This window comes from Pinus tabuliformis, chromosome 9, assembly GCF_031772625.1.
Source record: "Pinus tabuliformis cultivar Carrire ecotype Pingquan chromosome 9, CPIR1, whole genome shotgun sequence".
NCBI lineage: Eukaryota > Viridiplantae > Streptophyta > Pinopsida > Pinales > Pinaceae > Pinus > Pinus tabuliformis.
This window is the reverse complement of record NC_142307.1, coordinates 714,971,511-714,989,341: the sequence shown is the minus strand read 5'-3', so window position 1 is coordinate 714,989,341 and position 17,831 is coordinate 714,971,511. Positions and strand designations below refer to the sequence as shown.

General features: G+C 39.2%; 1 protein-coding gene across 1 annotated transcript in view; it reads right to left on the bottom strand.

Annotated features, from left to right (window-relative positions):
- The window catches only part of LOC149150693 (uncharacterized), a 348,912-nt gene that overhangs the window by 81,441 nt on the left and 249,640 nt on the right, over positions 1-17,831 (bottom strand). Inside the window, exons 6-9 of the mRNA XM_089442905.1 lie at positions 16,594-16,695; positions 16,202-16,387; positions 15,837-15,926; positions 15,605-15,739 (exon numbers count right to left, since the gene is read on the bottom strand). Of these exons, the coding sequence (XP_089299031.1) occupies positions 15,605-15,739; positions 15,837-15,926; positions 16,202-16,387; positions 16,594-16,695 (513 nt within the window). The remainder of the gene's footprint in view (positions 1-15,604; positions 15,740-15,836; positions 15,927-16,201; positions 16,388-16,593; positions 16,696-17,831) is intronic.

The following is a 17,831-nucleotide window of genomic DNA, read 5'->3' as shown; positions in this document are numbered from 1 at the left end:
TACGCCCATTTATTCTCTATCCCAACTCGATATTCAACCTCACAGGTAGTGAAGTTGATTTTTAGGGAGGTGTTTAGACTCCATGGTCTCCCTAAGACCATTGTGAGTGACGAGACAACATGTTTAGTTGTTTAAGCTCGTGGGGACAAATCTCACTCCTAGCATGAGTTATCACTTGCAAACGGACTGTCAGACAAAGATTGGAAACAAGTGGCTAGAGGGCTACCTGCTAATTATGTGACTGGGGAACAAAAGGCAGGGGTGAAGTGGCTACATCTGGGTGAGTACTGCTACAAAAATGCCCACCATATGTCTATAGGTATGTCCCCTTTGTGTACCTTGTATGGTTATGATGCACTGATGTTTGCTGATGTGGATTTTGGAGATAGTAGGGCCCCAGGGACCAAGGATTGGATATAGGAGAGTTAGGATATCCTCAGAGCCCTCAAGGATAACTTGCAAACAACACATAACCAACAAAATATCTATGTAGATAGGGGCAGGGTCGAGAGGCATTTCAAGGTTGGGGATCTAGTCTTCTTGAGACTCCAACTATACAGACAACCCATCCTCAAGGAGAAGGGCGCAAAAAACTCAAGCCACGTTTCTATGGGCCTTACAAAGTAGCCATGAGAGTTGGGGAGGTAGTGTATGAGATGGAGCTTCCCCCAAGAAGCAAGGTCCACAATATATTCCATGTCTCTTGCCTAAAAAAGGCTTTAGGGAAATAGGTTACTGTAGCCACTGAGTTGCCTCCTTTGGATGATGAGGGGCACTTGATACTGACACCGGAGGCTATTTTGGAGACAAGCGAAAGGAAGTTGAGAAGCAAGGTCATCAAAGAATACTTAGTCACATGCAAATATTTGTCGGTTGAGGACGCTATTTGGGAGGGTGAGCAGATATTACAACACCCTGCATTGCAGTTGCTTGAGGACAATCAATATTTGGGAGGGGAGGACTGTAAATTCCTTTCTCAATAAAATTTGTTGATGGAGTTCCACAATTTTGCAATTTTGGGATTAATACAATTTTGGTGCCAAACGTATGAGATATGGGTAAAAGTTAGAGTTTCGTGGGTTGTGGGGGCCACCCCTTAAGGAAATACGCACCCCTTGGAGGAAAAATTTGAATTTGTGGAGAGGGGGCAAAGGGTCGAATTAGTGGAATGAGGGACCCACAAGAGAAAAACGAGGCAACAATTATAAATAGAATATGGGATGCAACATTTGGGACCTTTTGACAATTGTATTTCTGAACCAATTTGTACGCTTGAGTTGTTTAACCTTGCCAACACAATGCTGCTTAGCACAAGAGATTTCAGGGTGGAGATATTAGGTCTTGCTTCGATGGACCGAGAGTTCCACCCTTGGGGAGTTCCCTAGTACCTCAGTGAGATTTTGGGAGCAAGGATTAGTGATTTGTGCCTGGTTCTGTGAGTTCCAGGACGTAGAAGAAATTTGCACCTCTTGGTGGAGCCATTTGGAGAGGAAGATAAATTCTGAGAAATTTGTGGCTGGTCTAGAGGGCAGATTGTTGAAGATTTGTGGTGGTTTGCAGCCTAGAGAGTGGGGAAGTATTGGCGAGAGAATTTTGGTTTCCTAGGGCCTACGCAAGAATCAATCTGGACAAATTCACAGGAGCTTGGAGCAAGGGGATTTTGCTATGAGAAGGGGTAGGAGTTGAGAAGGAAATTTTGGAGAAGAATTTCCTGTGGAGTTGGGGACATTTCTTGGTGCCATTTGGAGGGGATTTACAACTGACTTCCAAGAATGCGTACTGCCTGTCTCACTGGGAAATTCACACTATTTTGTGGGTTTGTTGGTGGTTGCGAGTTGGGCCAATCCATTTTTGCATTTGGTGAAGTATTTTTGGGAGAAGATACAATTACATTTTCAGGCGATTTCGGGCACTTCAAAGGGTCATTCTCAACATTTCCAGTACAACAACTGCCATTTTCTGGGTCTGCACATAGGGATATTGGGTTGAAGTCTTCTAGCTCTTGGGGACATCTCCTCCTCTTGGGTTTGTTCCAACTTTATTATGCAAGCCCAGGTTCATTTTTTCCTTGCTATATGTACTCCTTACAATTCATAATTTAATAAATGGCTCAACAGTTGTTCTAAATTTGTGGTGTCTTGTATTTTTTCTGTTGTTCCTATTTTCACTGCTATTGTCTAGTGCATGCTTTTGTTATACACTGAATAATTCCATTAGGAATATCACATAGATGATGACCAACATCCTCCACATGCGTTACCACACACATGCCTCTTGATCCTCATATGATTAGTTTTCTTGATGTTTTTGTCCAACGAGTTACAAGAATTTGTTCATTTTTAACCCTAATTGGGAAAAGTACCCCCATAAATTTGTGCATTAAAGTTTTATCTAACAATTTGTTGGTCAATTCAAGGATTTTATTAAATCTGAAAATTAATTATAGGCTTAGCAAAATAAGTTAAAATTAGTGAAACCCTAGAGCTAGGGTTTACTCCTAAAAGGGGCGTTCTAACCCTACCCTAGCTCATATTTCATTGTTGGATTGTTATTCAAGGTTATTAGACAGTATCTAATGATGAAATTTGTCTCCTAAGAGGTTTACATTGCTTATATCTCAATTTGGATAATTTTGGGTGGAACCCTAGCCATTCTCATACAAGTTCAAGGTAATTTCATATTTTCTTATCATCTTGTATTTATTCATTGTTGGGTTGTTTTTATATTCATATTTCATTGCCTAGCCAAGAAATCCAAGATCCAACATAAAAATTGTCTTTAAGCACTTTTGGATGGCTTTTCCTCATCCAAAATATGCATTTCTTCATTTTCTGTCATAAATTAGATTCTGGAAATTGTGGACAGCAGCATGCTTATCCAATTTACAACATATAATTAAGAGGTAATCTTAGAATATCGTTTGTCCTTGTGCAATAATATCTCACTCTTGTGTAGTAAAAGGTACATCTTATATAGCTTTAAGAGTGAATTCATTATGTTGGTTTGTATTTATGCTATAACATTATCATGTATCATTTCAACATTTATTAATTTGCTCCTAACCCTCATTAGTAGGTGGTAATTGATGTCTAGTTTTGGAAAAATTGGCGATTTTTTAAAAAATCACAAAATTTTCAGCAAAACGATAAATCACCCCTTGAAAATTGTGATTTTTATGATTTAAAAAATTTGCAACTTTAAAATCACAATATTATTATTATTATTAATTTATTTTTTTCCTATTTATCATTGCCTAACGAAAAAATTCACCAGGCCAGCGTGAAGGAAAATTAAAGAGATTGATTTGTATTTCTCTCATTTTTTGTAAGCTATTGGAGAAGGTGTTGATTTGGGGTAGCATCGGATGTACTCTAGCCACGAAAATTGGTGGAGGGGCTAAAACACATGAGATCTCCAATACCCAGAAATGGTTTGGGCGGATTCTAAATAGTTTGGGAGATATTAAAATAATTAATATTTTTAATGGAGTCTCTAAGTCTAAACTTAGAGAAAATAAAACATTAATGTGAATTAATATAAAACCATGTTAGAAGGGTCCAAAAGTCATGGATGAAGCCAGAGTTAATCTTAGTCGTTGGTTAGAGACTTAATCTCGGTCGTTTCATTGTCAACGAGAAAAGTATAAGAGGAGGCTTGAGGGTCACTTGGAAAACACACCGAGTTGATCAATAATTCGATTTTCTGGGGCAAGGCTTGCTGAGGAAATCAAAGCAGTGATCAGAGTTGCAGTTGAGGGATAGTGAATACAAAAGCAGAGAGGGTACCGGGAGCATCAACGTAGAAGTCGGGAGAGAGGGACACAAAGGCAGCGAGAGGCCACGCAGAGACAGTCAGTGCCCATGTAGAGGCAGCCAGGAGCTGCGCAATGCCAGAGAGAGCCATCATGGGTGACACAGAGGCTCTAGAGGTTGACGCAGTGCAAGCTGGGGTGACGTAGGGCAAGCGAGCTAGGGTGATGCTGGGGTGACGCTGGGCCAGAGGGGCTGACGTAGTCCCTAGAGGCAGATGCGGATTTCGTGGGGCAGATTGGAGATGAGAGTTGTGGGATTGTTCATCTGGGGTTTTAGCCGAAACATCTGTCTCCGACTAAGAGGTACCACTACCGAGATCATTCTCTGTTGGGTGAGCCTGTTTGGCACCCAAATTGTATTCTAAAATTGCTTAATAATAAAACCCTCAGATAGTTGCACTGGTTTTCCCGCATTGGGTTTTTCTGGGGACATTGATAAAAAAAAAACGGTGTCACTTGTGTGCTTGTTTTTCCTTCAGTTGATGATCTGTAATGTGTTGAGCATGTATTTGTATCTATTTTCAGTATTTGCATGGTAAATAACTTGTTAATTAAACAGAACAAGTAGGCATAAATAAATCAAAAATTACATGAAGGATTTCTAACAGTTGGACTTAGAAATTCCAACAAAAGGGAGGAGAAGGGTTTGTGGGCATCCTTGTTGATTGTGGAGGAACCTAAGAAGCCATCACCAATTGACCATCAAGTTTTTTTGCAGGGGGTGAGCTTCATTTTCCAAAACTGTGGTGAAGTTTCTAGATTCTAAAATCCACTATATTAATGTTTTTTTCATAGATTTTTCTTTGCTTGCTTGGCTCATTGATTACATATTTTCTTGCCTACATTTTGCCCCTATTTCTTAACATTTTTCCATGATTTTCATGCCCATAAAAAAGTGCAAGGGTTCTTAATTTTTTTTTAGAAATGAGAAAACCAACTTGAATCAATTTGTTTTCCACCCTCCTATTGTCAATTTTTTTTAAGGGAAATCATCCTCTCTCTTATCCTTAAGGCAAGAGTGAGGGTTAATAAAACAATATTCATAGGCACATAACCGGTACAACAATATTTCTCATCATCATGTCATTCGTATGGAATTGAAATTGGGCCGGGGAGATAACAACCATTCTACCCAACCACCTAGGATAACTCAAATTGACCTCCTATTGTCATCTTTGTTTTGTAGTGCCTCACTCTAGTTGATTGACAGTGATATAACATTAACATTTATTTAGCCCTAAGGCCCAAACTTTATTCTTTGAGGACCTTAGGTTGAGGATCCAGACACATGACTCTATTATTAGTGGGTGTGATGGTTATGTATGTTCTCTATTGATATTATGATGATGATAGCATTAATGGTTATGTATGTTCTCTATTGATATTACGATGATTGTAGCATTAATGGCTATGCATGTTCTCTATTGATATTACGATGATTGTAGCATTAATGGTTAGGTTTGTTGTCTATTGATATTATGATAATGATAGCTTTGATGGATAGATGTTTTCTATTGATGTTACGATGATGATAGCTTTGATGGATATGTATGTTCCCATTGATGTTATGATGATGATAGCCATGATGGATGTGTCCCCTATGTTAGCTACTTACATTAGTTCTGGTTCACAATGAACAATGATGTGAATGACTAGGTCATGTTGATGATGATATTATGACGATGACTAATAATGAGAAACTCTATTACTAATGATTATTGAGTATGACAGGAAACTACCAGAGGCACTCACATATGATGAGTTGATGACACCTGGTTTGATGGAAATTAATATAATTGGATGGAACTGCATGGGAGGGGTGGCACAGTGTCCCTGATCTCACCCGTTAGCACTCCCATTGTGACTTGGGCTGGAAAGGTTGAAACACCTTCGCCTTGAAGATCATGATGTCGTGGGGGCAGGTCCCAAATTTGGGTCGCTCACGAGAATTTTACTGGGGGGCGTGCATCAAGGTACCATTAGTCTCACCATAACAGACAACATAAGAGATGATAGTGGTCTCTGTCATTGCACTTAGAATTTCCCCTCGTAGTCACTAAATGCTTGAAGGGAAAGTGGCGTGGCACCCCTGGAACTTCAAGGTAAGTTCTTGAAGGGCACGACCGACTTGGCACCCTTGGCATCACGAATAAATTGTTAGGCGTGGCACCCTTGGAACTTCAAGGGAAGTTCTTGAAGAACACTACCAACTTGGCATCATTAAAAAGAAACTAATAAATATAATCAATATATGAAAATCCTACAAATTCACATCAAGTGGTAAATGATGTTATAACCAAGGCAATTAAATCAAGAATAAAACTTGGGGTAAGGGGAGAATAAGAAGAAATAAAATATTTTACCTTGAGAACTCTAACCTTCCCATGTTGAAAAATATTAGGTGGATAATGTACATAAGTAGCTTAATTAGGTAAAAGGGGGAAATAGGGACATAGATGTAAGTATAAAGATTAATCCTAAAATAGTTACTTCATTAGAGAATAGTTACTTCATTAAGAGAACAGGGTGGTGAATTAAAATAAGATTAATAAATTAAATTTCTCTACCTCCATGTGGCAATAGGAAACATAAGAATATCAATCGAAGAGGCAAATTGAGTTAAATTAGGAAGTAGTTAGGGGCCAAATCTGAGACTTATCAATTGACTTTAGTAATGAACACAAATTAAGGAGTAAAAAAGGGGGATCAGGAGAAGAAATAGGAGGTTTTGTTGGGGTGAGGATTTTTTTTTTTTTTTTAATTAAAATTTAAGTAAATAATTTTAGATATCCTTGGTGAGAGAGTGACACATGGGTGGGTGACTAATCAAACTATTGGATTAATTTAAATAATTAATTATGCATGAAACGCAGTGTCACCTATGAGGCTTTCTATAAAAAAAGGGGCTAGCCATGGGAGAAGGGATTTTTTTACCCTATTGTTAGATGGATGCGACTATGTTAAAGTAGTGACTACGAGCTATAGTTGAGTTTGGTGAGATATAGGACTTTAGAGAGGGGACTCTTGAGCCAAGGAGTGCTCTCCTCTACCAGCTAGTACAACTCCTCCATTGTACAACTCCATTGTAACTCGGGGGTCCACGGGGAAGGAGAGTACCCAAGGAGTAGGCTAGGAGGTCAACCGGTGGGTCACTACATTCGAATTAAGCATGTCAACATTCACACTTGGAGGCGAACGACAACAAGGGAGTGCAAGTAGCGACAAATCAAGATTGAATCTAGTCTCCTGGTGAATGGTACCTATGTTATTTAAAATGTTCTTTTATATGAATTCATTGTGACTATAGTTAACATCATGTAAAATAGATGATATGTGAAATGCCGTGAAATTCATGGATGTTTTATATAAGTGCCTAATAATTCCCAATGCTATCTGCTTATGGTTTTATTCTTAGTTTACTGTACTATTCTTAAAAAAAACACACACACAAACACAGGGTTGGTCCCTACAAGATTCTAATGATATAATATAAATTTTAAACTCTTTGATAATTGATTTATTAAATCAGTAGACTGTTATTTTTTTTCTAGTGGGGGTTAAATATCATTTTCTTAAGTTTATTGTGCCTTAGGTTTGAAATTTGAAGTTTTCCACTTCCATTGCAAATACACCAAAGGCTTTGGACCCATTTTGGTAGCATGGGGAATCTATAAGTGAACATTGACAAAAAATACATTCCAAATTATGTGGCCAGTACACGATAGGGTTTTCAGGTTGAAATTACATATAGCTAAAATTCCTAGTAGAGAAGTTAATATTTGTAAAGAATTGAGCCCAAAGATTATGAGAGATGCACATGATGCAATTATTGCAAATGAAATAAAAAATTCAAAGGCAACTGCAAATAAGGCCAAACAAGCAGCTAGATCTTCAAGGCTATCTACCACTGAGGGTAGTGGGAGGGGATCCATGGCTACACCTGTCGATAGATCCTCATATTTTTTTGTTCCATGAACCGAAGTTGGGGCACAACCTTCCATTAAATTAGTGATTAAAAAAAGCGAGAAGCAGGAAGCTGACATGGTTACAGGGAGGTGCCTTTTTTGGAGTGACTTACTTCTCAACATCACAAAAAAAATCCATTTTGGCAGCTGATGTGTGATGCTATCGTTGTTGTTGGCACAGGGTATACAAGCGCTACATATGATGAGTTGTTGGGGACAATTCTTTACGTAGAAAAGATGGACATCAACTCTATATTGACAGAGTTGAAGCAGCCATGGGAGGTCGCTAGATGCACAATTATGTCTGATGGATGGATAGATAGGAAAGGTATGACCCTTCTAAATTTGTTGGTACATTGTCCCAAGGGTACTATGTTTACCAAATCAGTGGATGCATATAACGTTGCTATGAGTTGCTGGATGGGTTCAGGAGATCGATTTGCTCAATGTGGTGCAAATCATAACTTCATATAAGAACCCATCCAACAACTCGCATAGAAACTTTGCATCTTTTACATGTGCAGATGCATCCACTGATTTGATAAACATAGTACCCTTGGGACAATGTACCAACAAATTTAGAAGGGTCCTACCTTTCTTATCTATCCAACCATCAGACATAATTGTGTATCTAGTGACCTCCCATGTTCTCCTTAAAGTAAGTAGATGAGGGGATGAAACCTACTTGGAATCTGTCGTATGTTTAACTCCTTTGGCTAGAATGTTCCAATCCTAGCTCCAACTGCCAAAATTAGAACCTACACAACTAGACAACACAAGCCAAGAAACTACGAGATCTATGTAGCATCATCTATCTATTTTATTCAATAGATCAACATGTTATTGAAATACATGAAATAATAACATCGCATATAGGAAAACAAAGAACTCTCTGTATTGATATAAACAGAGTGAGTTACATCCATAGTCTTGTAGAAGAGCTCCTCCAAGTTGTTGACTTTTCCTTTCTTTGTCACAAAGTGCACCTCCAATCTCCCTAAATGCATGAAAAGATAACTTTCACAACAACAACATGAGGGTAGAATCACTCTCCAAAATCCAACCCCTTGCATATAGAATGTTGTACAGGAGTGAGGTAAGTTGAGGGTTCTTATCCTTTTACCAATCTTGGGATTGAGATCCACTCTTGATGGGAGGATGAGATCTAAGGATAAGGGATGGAAACTCCAAGGTAGGATAGGATAGGATTCAAAAGTTTTATCTGAGGTAAATGGTTACAACAGATCCTGAAAGCTTTTGGAAATGAAGGCTTCGAGATTCTCTCTCTTTTTCCTGAATTTATAGAACCAACACAAGTGCAAAGGGGAGCAACATGTAGGTGATCAACACAGGTCATAGAACTTGTAGGTGAATATAGTCCACCAAGAGGCCAGGGAGCGTTGGTCCTAAAATTGACTCAAATGACATTTAGGGAAGAAACTTTGGGGAATGAAAGAGTCATGCATAGGGCTTTGTGAAATGATGATGTAAAGGGGGAATAGGATGTTGATTGATACCATTAGGAGGCCTATTGATCAGATGAGACAAAATAGCCTATAACAGAGTGCCCCCTAAAGCGCAAAGTCAAAGATGATGACTGATGACTAAAGTGCTTTACCTTGTGACAAGTTGGGATCAAGAACAATCGGCGAGATCATCTTCTGTTACAATACATTTACATCATGATATCCTTTTGTTGAGGGAGGCATACCCATACTCAACACATAACCTAACATAACATGTACAATGATCAAAATGATCAAAAGACATGTCCACTGATGACTGATGGTGGAACCATGACTGGATGACTGTTAGTATGATCATAGCCATCATACATAGTGATCTTGTATAATCCTAAAATCACAGCCCGGATGGTGGAAACTAGATCCAGGGTCTTGAGGGTTCACACAACCAACTAATGTATGAACCTAACCATGTGAATCAATTGTTGATTTGTTGTAGCATCAGATGTGCTCTATCCATGAAAATTGGTGGAGAGGCTAAAGCACATGAGATCTCCATGACCCAGAAATGGTTTGGGGAGATTCCACCCAGTTAGAGAGATATTAAAATAATTAATATTTTTAATGGGGTTCCTAAGTCTAAATTTATGAAAATTAAAATATTAATGGGTATTAATATAAAACTGGGTGAGAATGTTCTAAATGACATGGATCAAGCCAAATCTAATCTTAGTCGTTTTGATTAGGGACTTAATCTTGGCCATTGAAGACTCAACAGGAAAAGTATAAGAGGAGGCTTGAGGGTCAGTTTGAGATACACCAAGATTGATCAGTCAGTTCGATTTTCTGGAGCGGGGTTGGGTGAGAAAATTCAAACAAGGGATCTGAGTTGCAGCCATGGGTAGTGAGTACATAGCAAAGAGGCAGAGATAGTGCCAGAGGGCCAGTGCATTGATTGAGGAGGCTATGCAGAGGCAACAGGAGCCATGCAGAGGCAGCTAGAGACTGCGCAGAGGCTAAGGGGCCTACATGGGTGACACAAAAGGCCAAAGATCTGAAACAGAGAGGCAGAACGCTGGCACAGAGGGTTCCAAAACTACGTAGAGGATAGCAAGGCTGACGCAGAGCCTCGGAGAAGCACCAGAAGGATTTTCATGGGGCAGACTAGTGCTGAGAAGATGGATATTTGCTTCCGAGAAGAGGTATTACTGCCGTGTAGAAATCTCTGTTGGGTGAGCCAGTTTGGAACCCTAGTTGTACTTAAGAAAGATTCTTAATAATAAAACCCTCAGAATTGCTGCACGGGTTTTCCCGTATTGGGTTTTTCTGGGGACGATTGTCCAAAAATAACGATGTCCTTTGTGTGTTTGTCTATTATTTCAGTTGATGATCTGTATATGAGTTGAGACTGCATTTGTGTTTATTTTGAGTATTTATATGGATAAATAACTTGTTAAGGAATAAACAATTAGCTGAAATAAACCAGATAATGTAGTAGGAATTTTTGATGTGTCAGACTTATAAATTTGAACATGGTATCAGAGCATTGCAGATCACAGGAGGCCTGAAGGCACCAGCGTAATAAGAAGTATTTGCAGTAGTAGCAGTTGTCCCAAGAGACAGAGCTGCTCCTAAGAAGAAAATAATAGAGAAGTGACGCAAAGGGCCTGTGTCATCATTTCGAGCCAGAGAGAGGGCTAGTGCAGAGGCAAAAAGAGGCAGAAGAGGCTCACAAAGAGCCACGTCATTCTACTAAGTCAGGTAGGCTTGATGCAGTTGGCTAGAGGAGTGATTCATGCCTTTGCCGGGATTGCGTAGAGAGGAAAGGCTCAGTTTCTTTAGTTGTTGAGGCATAGGTAGCTGTGGGAAGATTGTGGATTAGGAAGCCGGTGGGGTGTTGTTGCCGTCGAAGATGAACAATACCTAACGGGACAGAACCAAGGTAGAGGGAGTCGCTGCCTTCTAGCCAAGAAATCCAGATCCGAGTTACAGTTGCAAAGAGGATAGGAGAGGAGCGGATCGACAGTAGGTGGGAAGATTTTCAGTAGGGAAATCGAGACTCAAAGGGAGTCTAGGAGAAAAATTCCAAGAGGGAAGTCGAGACTCAGAGGGAGTCCAGAAAAGGAGCGGAGATGGAAATGAGCAAACTGAGGGATTAGGACAGGTTCGACGAGGCCTCCAACTTTTTCATCAAGAAGGCCAGGATCCTGTCTGTTCTAGATATACATCGCATCAAGGGATTCACCTTGAGAACCGTGGCTATCCCAGTTGACCCAGCTGATAATGAAATGTATGAGGATGCAATGGCAAAATAAAAGTGCATAATCCTTGATGGGGTCAAGGATCATGTAGTACTGCATATTGCCGAGAAGAACACAACAAAGGAGATGTGGGATACCTTGACAACATTGTATTAGGGCACTTCCGTGTAGAGGAAGATGCTATTGGAGAATCAGCTGCGGTCGTATCAGATTGAAGAAGGGGGAGCAGATAGATTTATACCTCAACAAGTTGCAAGAGATTTGGGACCAACTTACTTCCATAAGGGCCACACTGGATCCGGAGTTCATGATAAGGACCGCGCTAAATGCAGTCTCCGAGGATTGTGATGCATTTGTCCAAAGCATTTTGGGCAGAGCCAATCTTCCAGGATCGGAAGAGATGTAGGCAGTTCTTTGCCAAGAAGAGATTAGACGGTTGACCAAGGTGGGAAGTAGTAGCAAAGGAGGTCGAATCAAGAAAGAGGAGGAGGAGGATGCGGCTCTGGCATTTGCAGGACAATAGGGGAAGAGGAAGAAGAAGGACATCTCTAACGTAAAGTGCTTCCATTGTGGGGAGATGGGTCATTATGCAACCCAGTGTCACAAGAAGAAGAATAATGGAGAGGCTTCTAACTCCAAGGCAGCTCTGGCTAAGGCGGAGAAAGAAGTTGAGACGAATGACGACTGTGCCATGAGTGCTCATGCACCTTTAGAGAAGAGGTGGGGAGACATCAATCTATAGTTAGGAGGACTACAGAAGATGAGGGGTAGGATCCTTGACGTACCCAAACTCTTGGATCATATCCGACTACGGGAGTCCCGAATGATAGTAGCAACAGGATGACGGATGTCGGTAGGAGCAGGATGTGATGGAGCGACAAGACAGTGCTAAAGTACAGAGGTCTATAGTAGCGTAGTGGGAGTTGCAGCAGTGCGAGAGGCATAAAGATGGTTGCAGCAGTGCAGAGAGGTGGTTGCAATAGTGCGAGAGGCACATAGATGGTTGCAGCAGTGCAGAGAAGTGGTTGCAACAGCGCGAGAGACACAGAGGTGTTTGTAACAACGCAGAAGCAACAAAGGGAGCAAAGGATACCAGCAGAGGTAGCTTCAGCACCAGGAGGTTTTCAGACCGACAAGGATGTCAGGATTTGGGTAGATCAATTACTTACTTCTCAGTGACTGAGTTGTAGTGCAACAATTAGCAGTAGTAGTGCTATAGGTAGCATATTGAGACGGAGCTGCAATATAGAGGTAGCAGTGGTAGTGGTAGAGCCATGGGCAATAGTATAAGAGGCAACAGTGCAATGGATGTTGGGCAGCAAGCCAAGCATCAACACAGGTATCAGTGCTGGATTTGAGCAGACCAAAGCAGGAAGACAGGGAGCCCGAGAGGGACAATGAACAGGTAGCACGATTTCGCTTAAAAGCCATGAATGTCAAAGACTGTTGGCTGCTGAGTTATTGATGGTGGCCGAGTTGTTGTTTGTTGCTGAAGGAAGCCAAAGAAGGAAGCTAAGGCAAAAGAGGCAGTGTAGAAGCCAAAGAGGTAGTGCAAAAGTAAAAGAGCAACCTACGGGGTCACTTGGAAGCCAAGTGAAAAGCCAAGAGGGCTGTGAACTGATAGAGAGCCAAAGAAGCTAGAGCTGAAGAGCCAAGAGCCAAAGAGTCAAAGCCAAGAGCCAGAACCAAGAGCCAAAGAGCCAGAGTCAGAGCCAAGAGCCAGAACCAAGAGCCAGAGAGCCAAGAGCCAGAGCTTCAAGAGCCAAGGGATAAAATGGTGTCTGAACCCACTGTTTATGTGTGGAACAACAGGAGTTGAGCCAAAGAGCTTTATACCATAATCCCAGAGAGCCTAGTTGAATTAACTAGAGCTCACGGAGACGTAGCCCAAGAGTTGTGGGTGAACTCCAAATTAATATTGTTGTTCATGTGTCTGTTTTACTGCTGCATTGTCTCTGTTGCTTTATTTACTGTTATATGCATTTATATATCAGTTTCAGCACATTAATTTATAGCACATAATCAGTTTAAAACAAATACAAGCATACACCTATATTTTCAAGCATTTCTTAATTCCACATTGGTTAATCATTAAGACTTCAGAAAATTTAAAGCTTTGGAAGCGAGAGAGGTTCTTGTAAGTTGGACAAGAAGCCTAAGAGCCCCATTTTCAGATCACTAGTAAATATACTGCCTCCCTTTTTCCACTGAAGCTACTTGCACCTTCTTTGGTAACTATTAAGGCAACTAGAAATGGAATTACTACTCTAGCAATTCACATCAGGTACACTGCTTGCTCGGTCCTCTTTTTGCAGATAAATTAGGCCTTTCTCAGACTCTGAGAATACTGGAAATCTCTGTGAAAATTTCCTTTGGAAACCTTCTCCCAAATTCTCTGTTGAAAGCTCGCTGCTAGTATCCCTACGTTGCCTCTGCGCCCTTGCTCTCACTACAATTTTGTCTCCTTCATTACTCTCCAAATGCCAATCGTTTTCCTCTTATAATCTCTCGTTGATGAATCAACAACCATGATCTAATTTCAATCAATGGCTAAGATCATCTTAACACCATCAAGTGACTTTTCTAGAAGTCTCTAGAGAAAAATCGATTTACCCCAATTAATATTGATTAATTAAGCCTATTTCCCAAAGTTAGACTTTGGAAAATTAATTAACTACTTAATTAACTCTAATCAAGGCCTTTTCTTGCGACACCTTTTCTGGGTATTGGAGAAAATGTGTTCCTCAGCCTCATAGACACAATTTGAGACTAGAACACCTGTCCGAGCTACACAAAATAACATATTTAATATTTTTGTTGCTTTATATATTTAAAATTAAAAAAAAATGAATATATTATATATTTTTTATGTTTGTCAAAATTTTTTCCCGATTTTTTCACCAATTTTTCCAAAACGATGTTTTTTGGACCCTCACTGATTTTTTGCTGATTTTGAGTTTTTTAACATTAATTGATCTTATCCTTTGTAGGCTATTTCTTGGTTCTTATATGGTTTTGCACAATGTAAACTTTCTCATCATTAAAACCCTAACTTATAACACCCTTTCCTTACTTTATTGAGGTTGGTTGAAGGTGTACTTGAACATTTGTAAATCCTATCTTGGCCTCCAAGGTTTGCTTGTACTTTCTTCCATAACCATTAAGTTCTTAACACCCTTGAGCCTTCATTTATTGAAAATCTTTCTAGGTGATTACATTAGCAAGATCCTTGGAGAGTCATTTGTCTTACTACCCTATGTCATCAATCCTCTTAGCCTTGCAAGGAAAGCCTCCCTTGTGGGGCTAACATCCAACCACAAAACAACAGGAGAAGGAGAGAGACTACTGAGGTGACAAAGGTGGCTAATCTCTTTGTTTCTCTAAGAACTAGGTTCCCTAGTGACGCTTTGCACTAGGCTTCTAGATTTTAAGGTAACAAGGACAACTACAAATCACTTTGGCATTCAATTTGTTTGGTGGCAAGTGATTTTCTATCGAAACATCTTGTAAGATACGTTCAATGAGAATATTTAGGAAATAATTGGCATTGCTCTTGAGAGTTAACCTTGGTGCATCAATCCGTCCCTATGTTGGCTCAAGCTTGTAAGCTGGGCTTTTAGCTTTTATTGACCAAGACTTTCCTAGAACCCATGTTGTCCACATATTGTAAACACCCTAAATATTGATGTACTTATTTCTTCTTTCAAGTAATATATGAAGCATTAAAGAAAAATGTGTGATTTATTATTCTATTAAATAATAATAATCACAATCACCATCAATAACATCAATAAAGTATCGAATAGAAACGTCGTGTGCCATCTCACTTTGGTACACTAGAAAGCTGGGAAATAATAATGGTAGCTTGAAGAAACTATAAAATGGAAATTCATTGCCACAAAAACCAATGCATATAAAATTCAGCATTCCCTATATATTGGACCCCTTTAATGATTTGTGAAAGGCACTGATCCATTTTCAAAGAATATGTAATTTTAGGAGTTGGATTGTGATGCTAAAAAATAAATATAATGAAACAGAATAGAACAAATATACAGTTCCAAAGTGAAACTTTCCACTGGGAATTATGTGCTGCATCAGTACCTCAAATTGCTTCTTCAAAGTAGTGTGAAGCATACTCTTATGTTCCCGTCTTGCAGCAGTTGATCCTACTGCAATACTCTTGAAAACGGCTAATGCCTTTTGCAATGCAATATCATGTGCTTCTCGTAAAGCCCACTACAAGTCCACAATGAAGATATAATGAAGACTGGGTTTCTGCAAGATATCTACTTACAATGAAAACATTCAGTATAAAATATGCATGTACCTATACCTCCTCAGGTGGTTTTGACTTATCAAATGCGTTTGTGTATACTTGAATAGATGACTCGTATGCTCTCCGGCATTCACGCTCCTCAACACTCTGGAAAAAAGTGTCCCAAAGAAGTTTAATACAACTGGACACAAAAACTGAAAGGACATAAGACCAACTTTTACCATGGCCTCAACCTGGTGACACTCGGATTAGCATGTGTCTTTTTTGTTGCAAATGTGCTAAGTTCATGAATTCCTATCTCTTTTGGAAAGTAATGTTGTTAAACTTCAGCAGAGTACCATATGTAGCCTAACTGATACTAACTAAAATACATGATCCAATATACATTTTAGCATAGTACATTAAAAATTTTAATTAATAACCTGCCACGAAGTGAGAATTGTTGGCACAGCTCCAGCATTCAGAGCATCTAGAAATGATTGTATCAACCCTGCAAAGAAAGGACCATTCATGACTGTTGATCCAACTTGCTTTGGCTTTGTGTGCTCGATAATAAACTTTGTTAATGCATCAAAACCCTCACGAAATTCCGGACGTACTTTCTCTATCTGTTGAAATTTAAACAAAGATACTCATTCAGCTTCTCCACAAATACAATGTAGATATTGGTGCCTACACTTCTAAAATTGGTGAAGTCAGTGCAGCCAAAAGAAAAACAAAAACCTCCACAACATCAAAAAGAAATACATATCATGCAATAAAGTTATCTAAAGAGAAACTAAACACGTAGATTCAGGAAAAGGATCTTTCTTACACCAATCTGATCAAGTCGCTGAAGATCATGCTCCTCATTTACAGGGCGCACAAGTGTGAAACATTCCCGCACAGGAAACATGGCCCGGATAGATTCACGGATCTTGTACCAATTGCATTCCGAAGTAAGCAAATATTTAACTTTAAAACTATTTTAACATATTATTTCATAAGTGACATATTTAATGAAGTGCTTGACCATTAGATAGCTCAACAGGATCCTGGAAATGAGATGTAGCAATCTTAACTATCTACATACACACTACAAACATTCATCAGTACCCTCTGACATGTAGCTGAATTGAGATGTAATAATCTTAACTATCTACATACACACTACAAACATCCATCAGTACCCTCTGACATATAGCTGAATTCTCCATATACTTGGATGGAAAATTCCAGAAGCACAACTCTGATACCATTTTAAAGTTTCATGTCATAACAGTAGATCTGCACTCCTCAAACCTAAATCCTTCAGCTAAATCTGAAACACCTATCAAAACATCATATCTACATGAATCAAAACATTGTAGAAAAGATTCAAGAGTGTAATTATTGCATATCAAAAGGTTAATATCATTATAGCAGCAAACCAATTTTAGATCTAAGAAAAGAAAAATCACAAAATCAAATCTGAATACTAAATCAATGCAGTACTAGCTCCGGATTAAGTAGAATAAAAATCAGATTAGCTGAGCATCTGTTGAGCTATAAATAAAAATTAAATCTGAATGAATCCCAACAACGTACTCAATATGCAGCAACAATCACATAAATTTCTATTGCAATAAAAAAAGATTAAATAAACCAAAAAATAAAATCAGCTTCCCCCAAGCTTACAATGCAAAACCAACCAGCATTTCACAAGCTCATAAAGCAATTTTTTTTTTACTAAGACACCCTAGATATGTAATATTCGTAATGGAAATATTAAGTGATAGCAGTAGTGAAATCATAAACATGCAATAAAAATTGTACACATGCAGAAATACCTGGTTACACCAGAAATAACACCCAAAACACTGAGCCTTTTTATTATATTAACCAGATGGAGTACAATGAGTAGGAACAGAAGAAAGCAAGGCAAGATCCCAGGTGAATATGATGGTACCCAAGTGTTGGAAATGGCTCTACTACCAAATCTGCATCCACCCAGAAAACTGTTGTTGTCGCTGGAAAGGAACTGCTGATTTAGCCCTCCAAACTACTCCAAAAATTATGAGAAATTAGCCATAG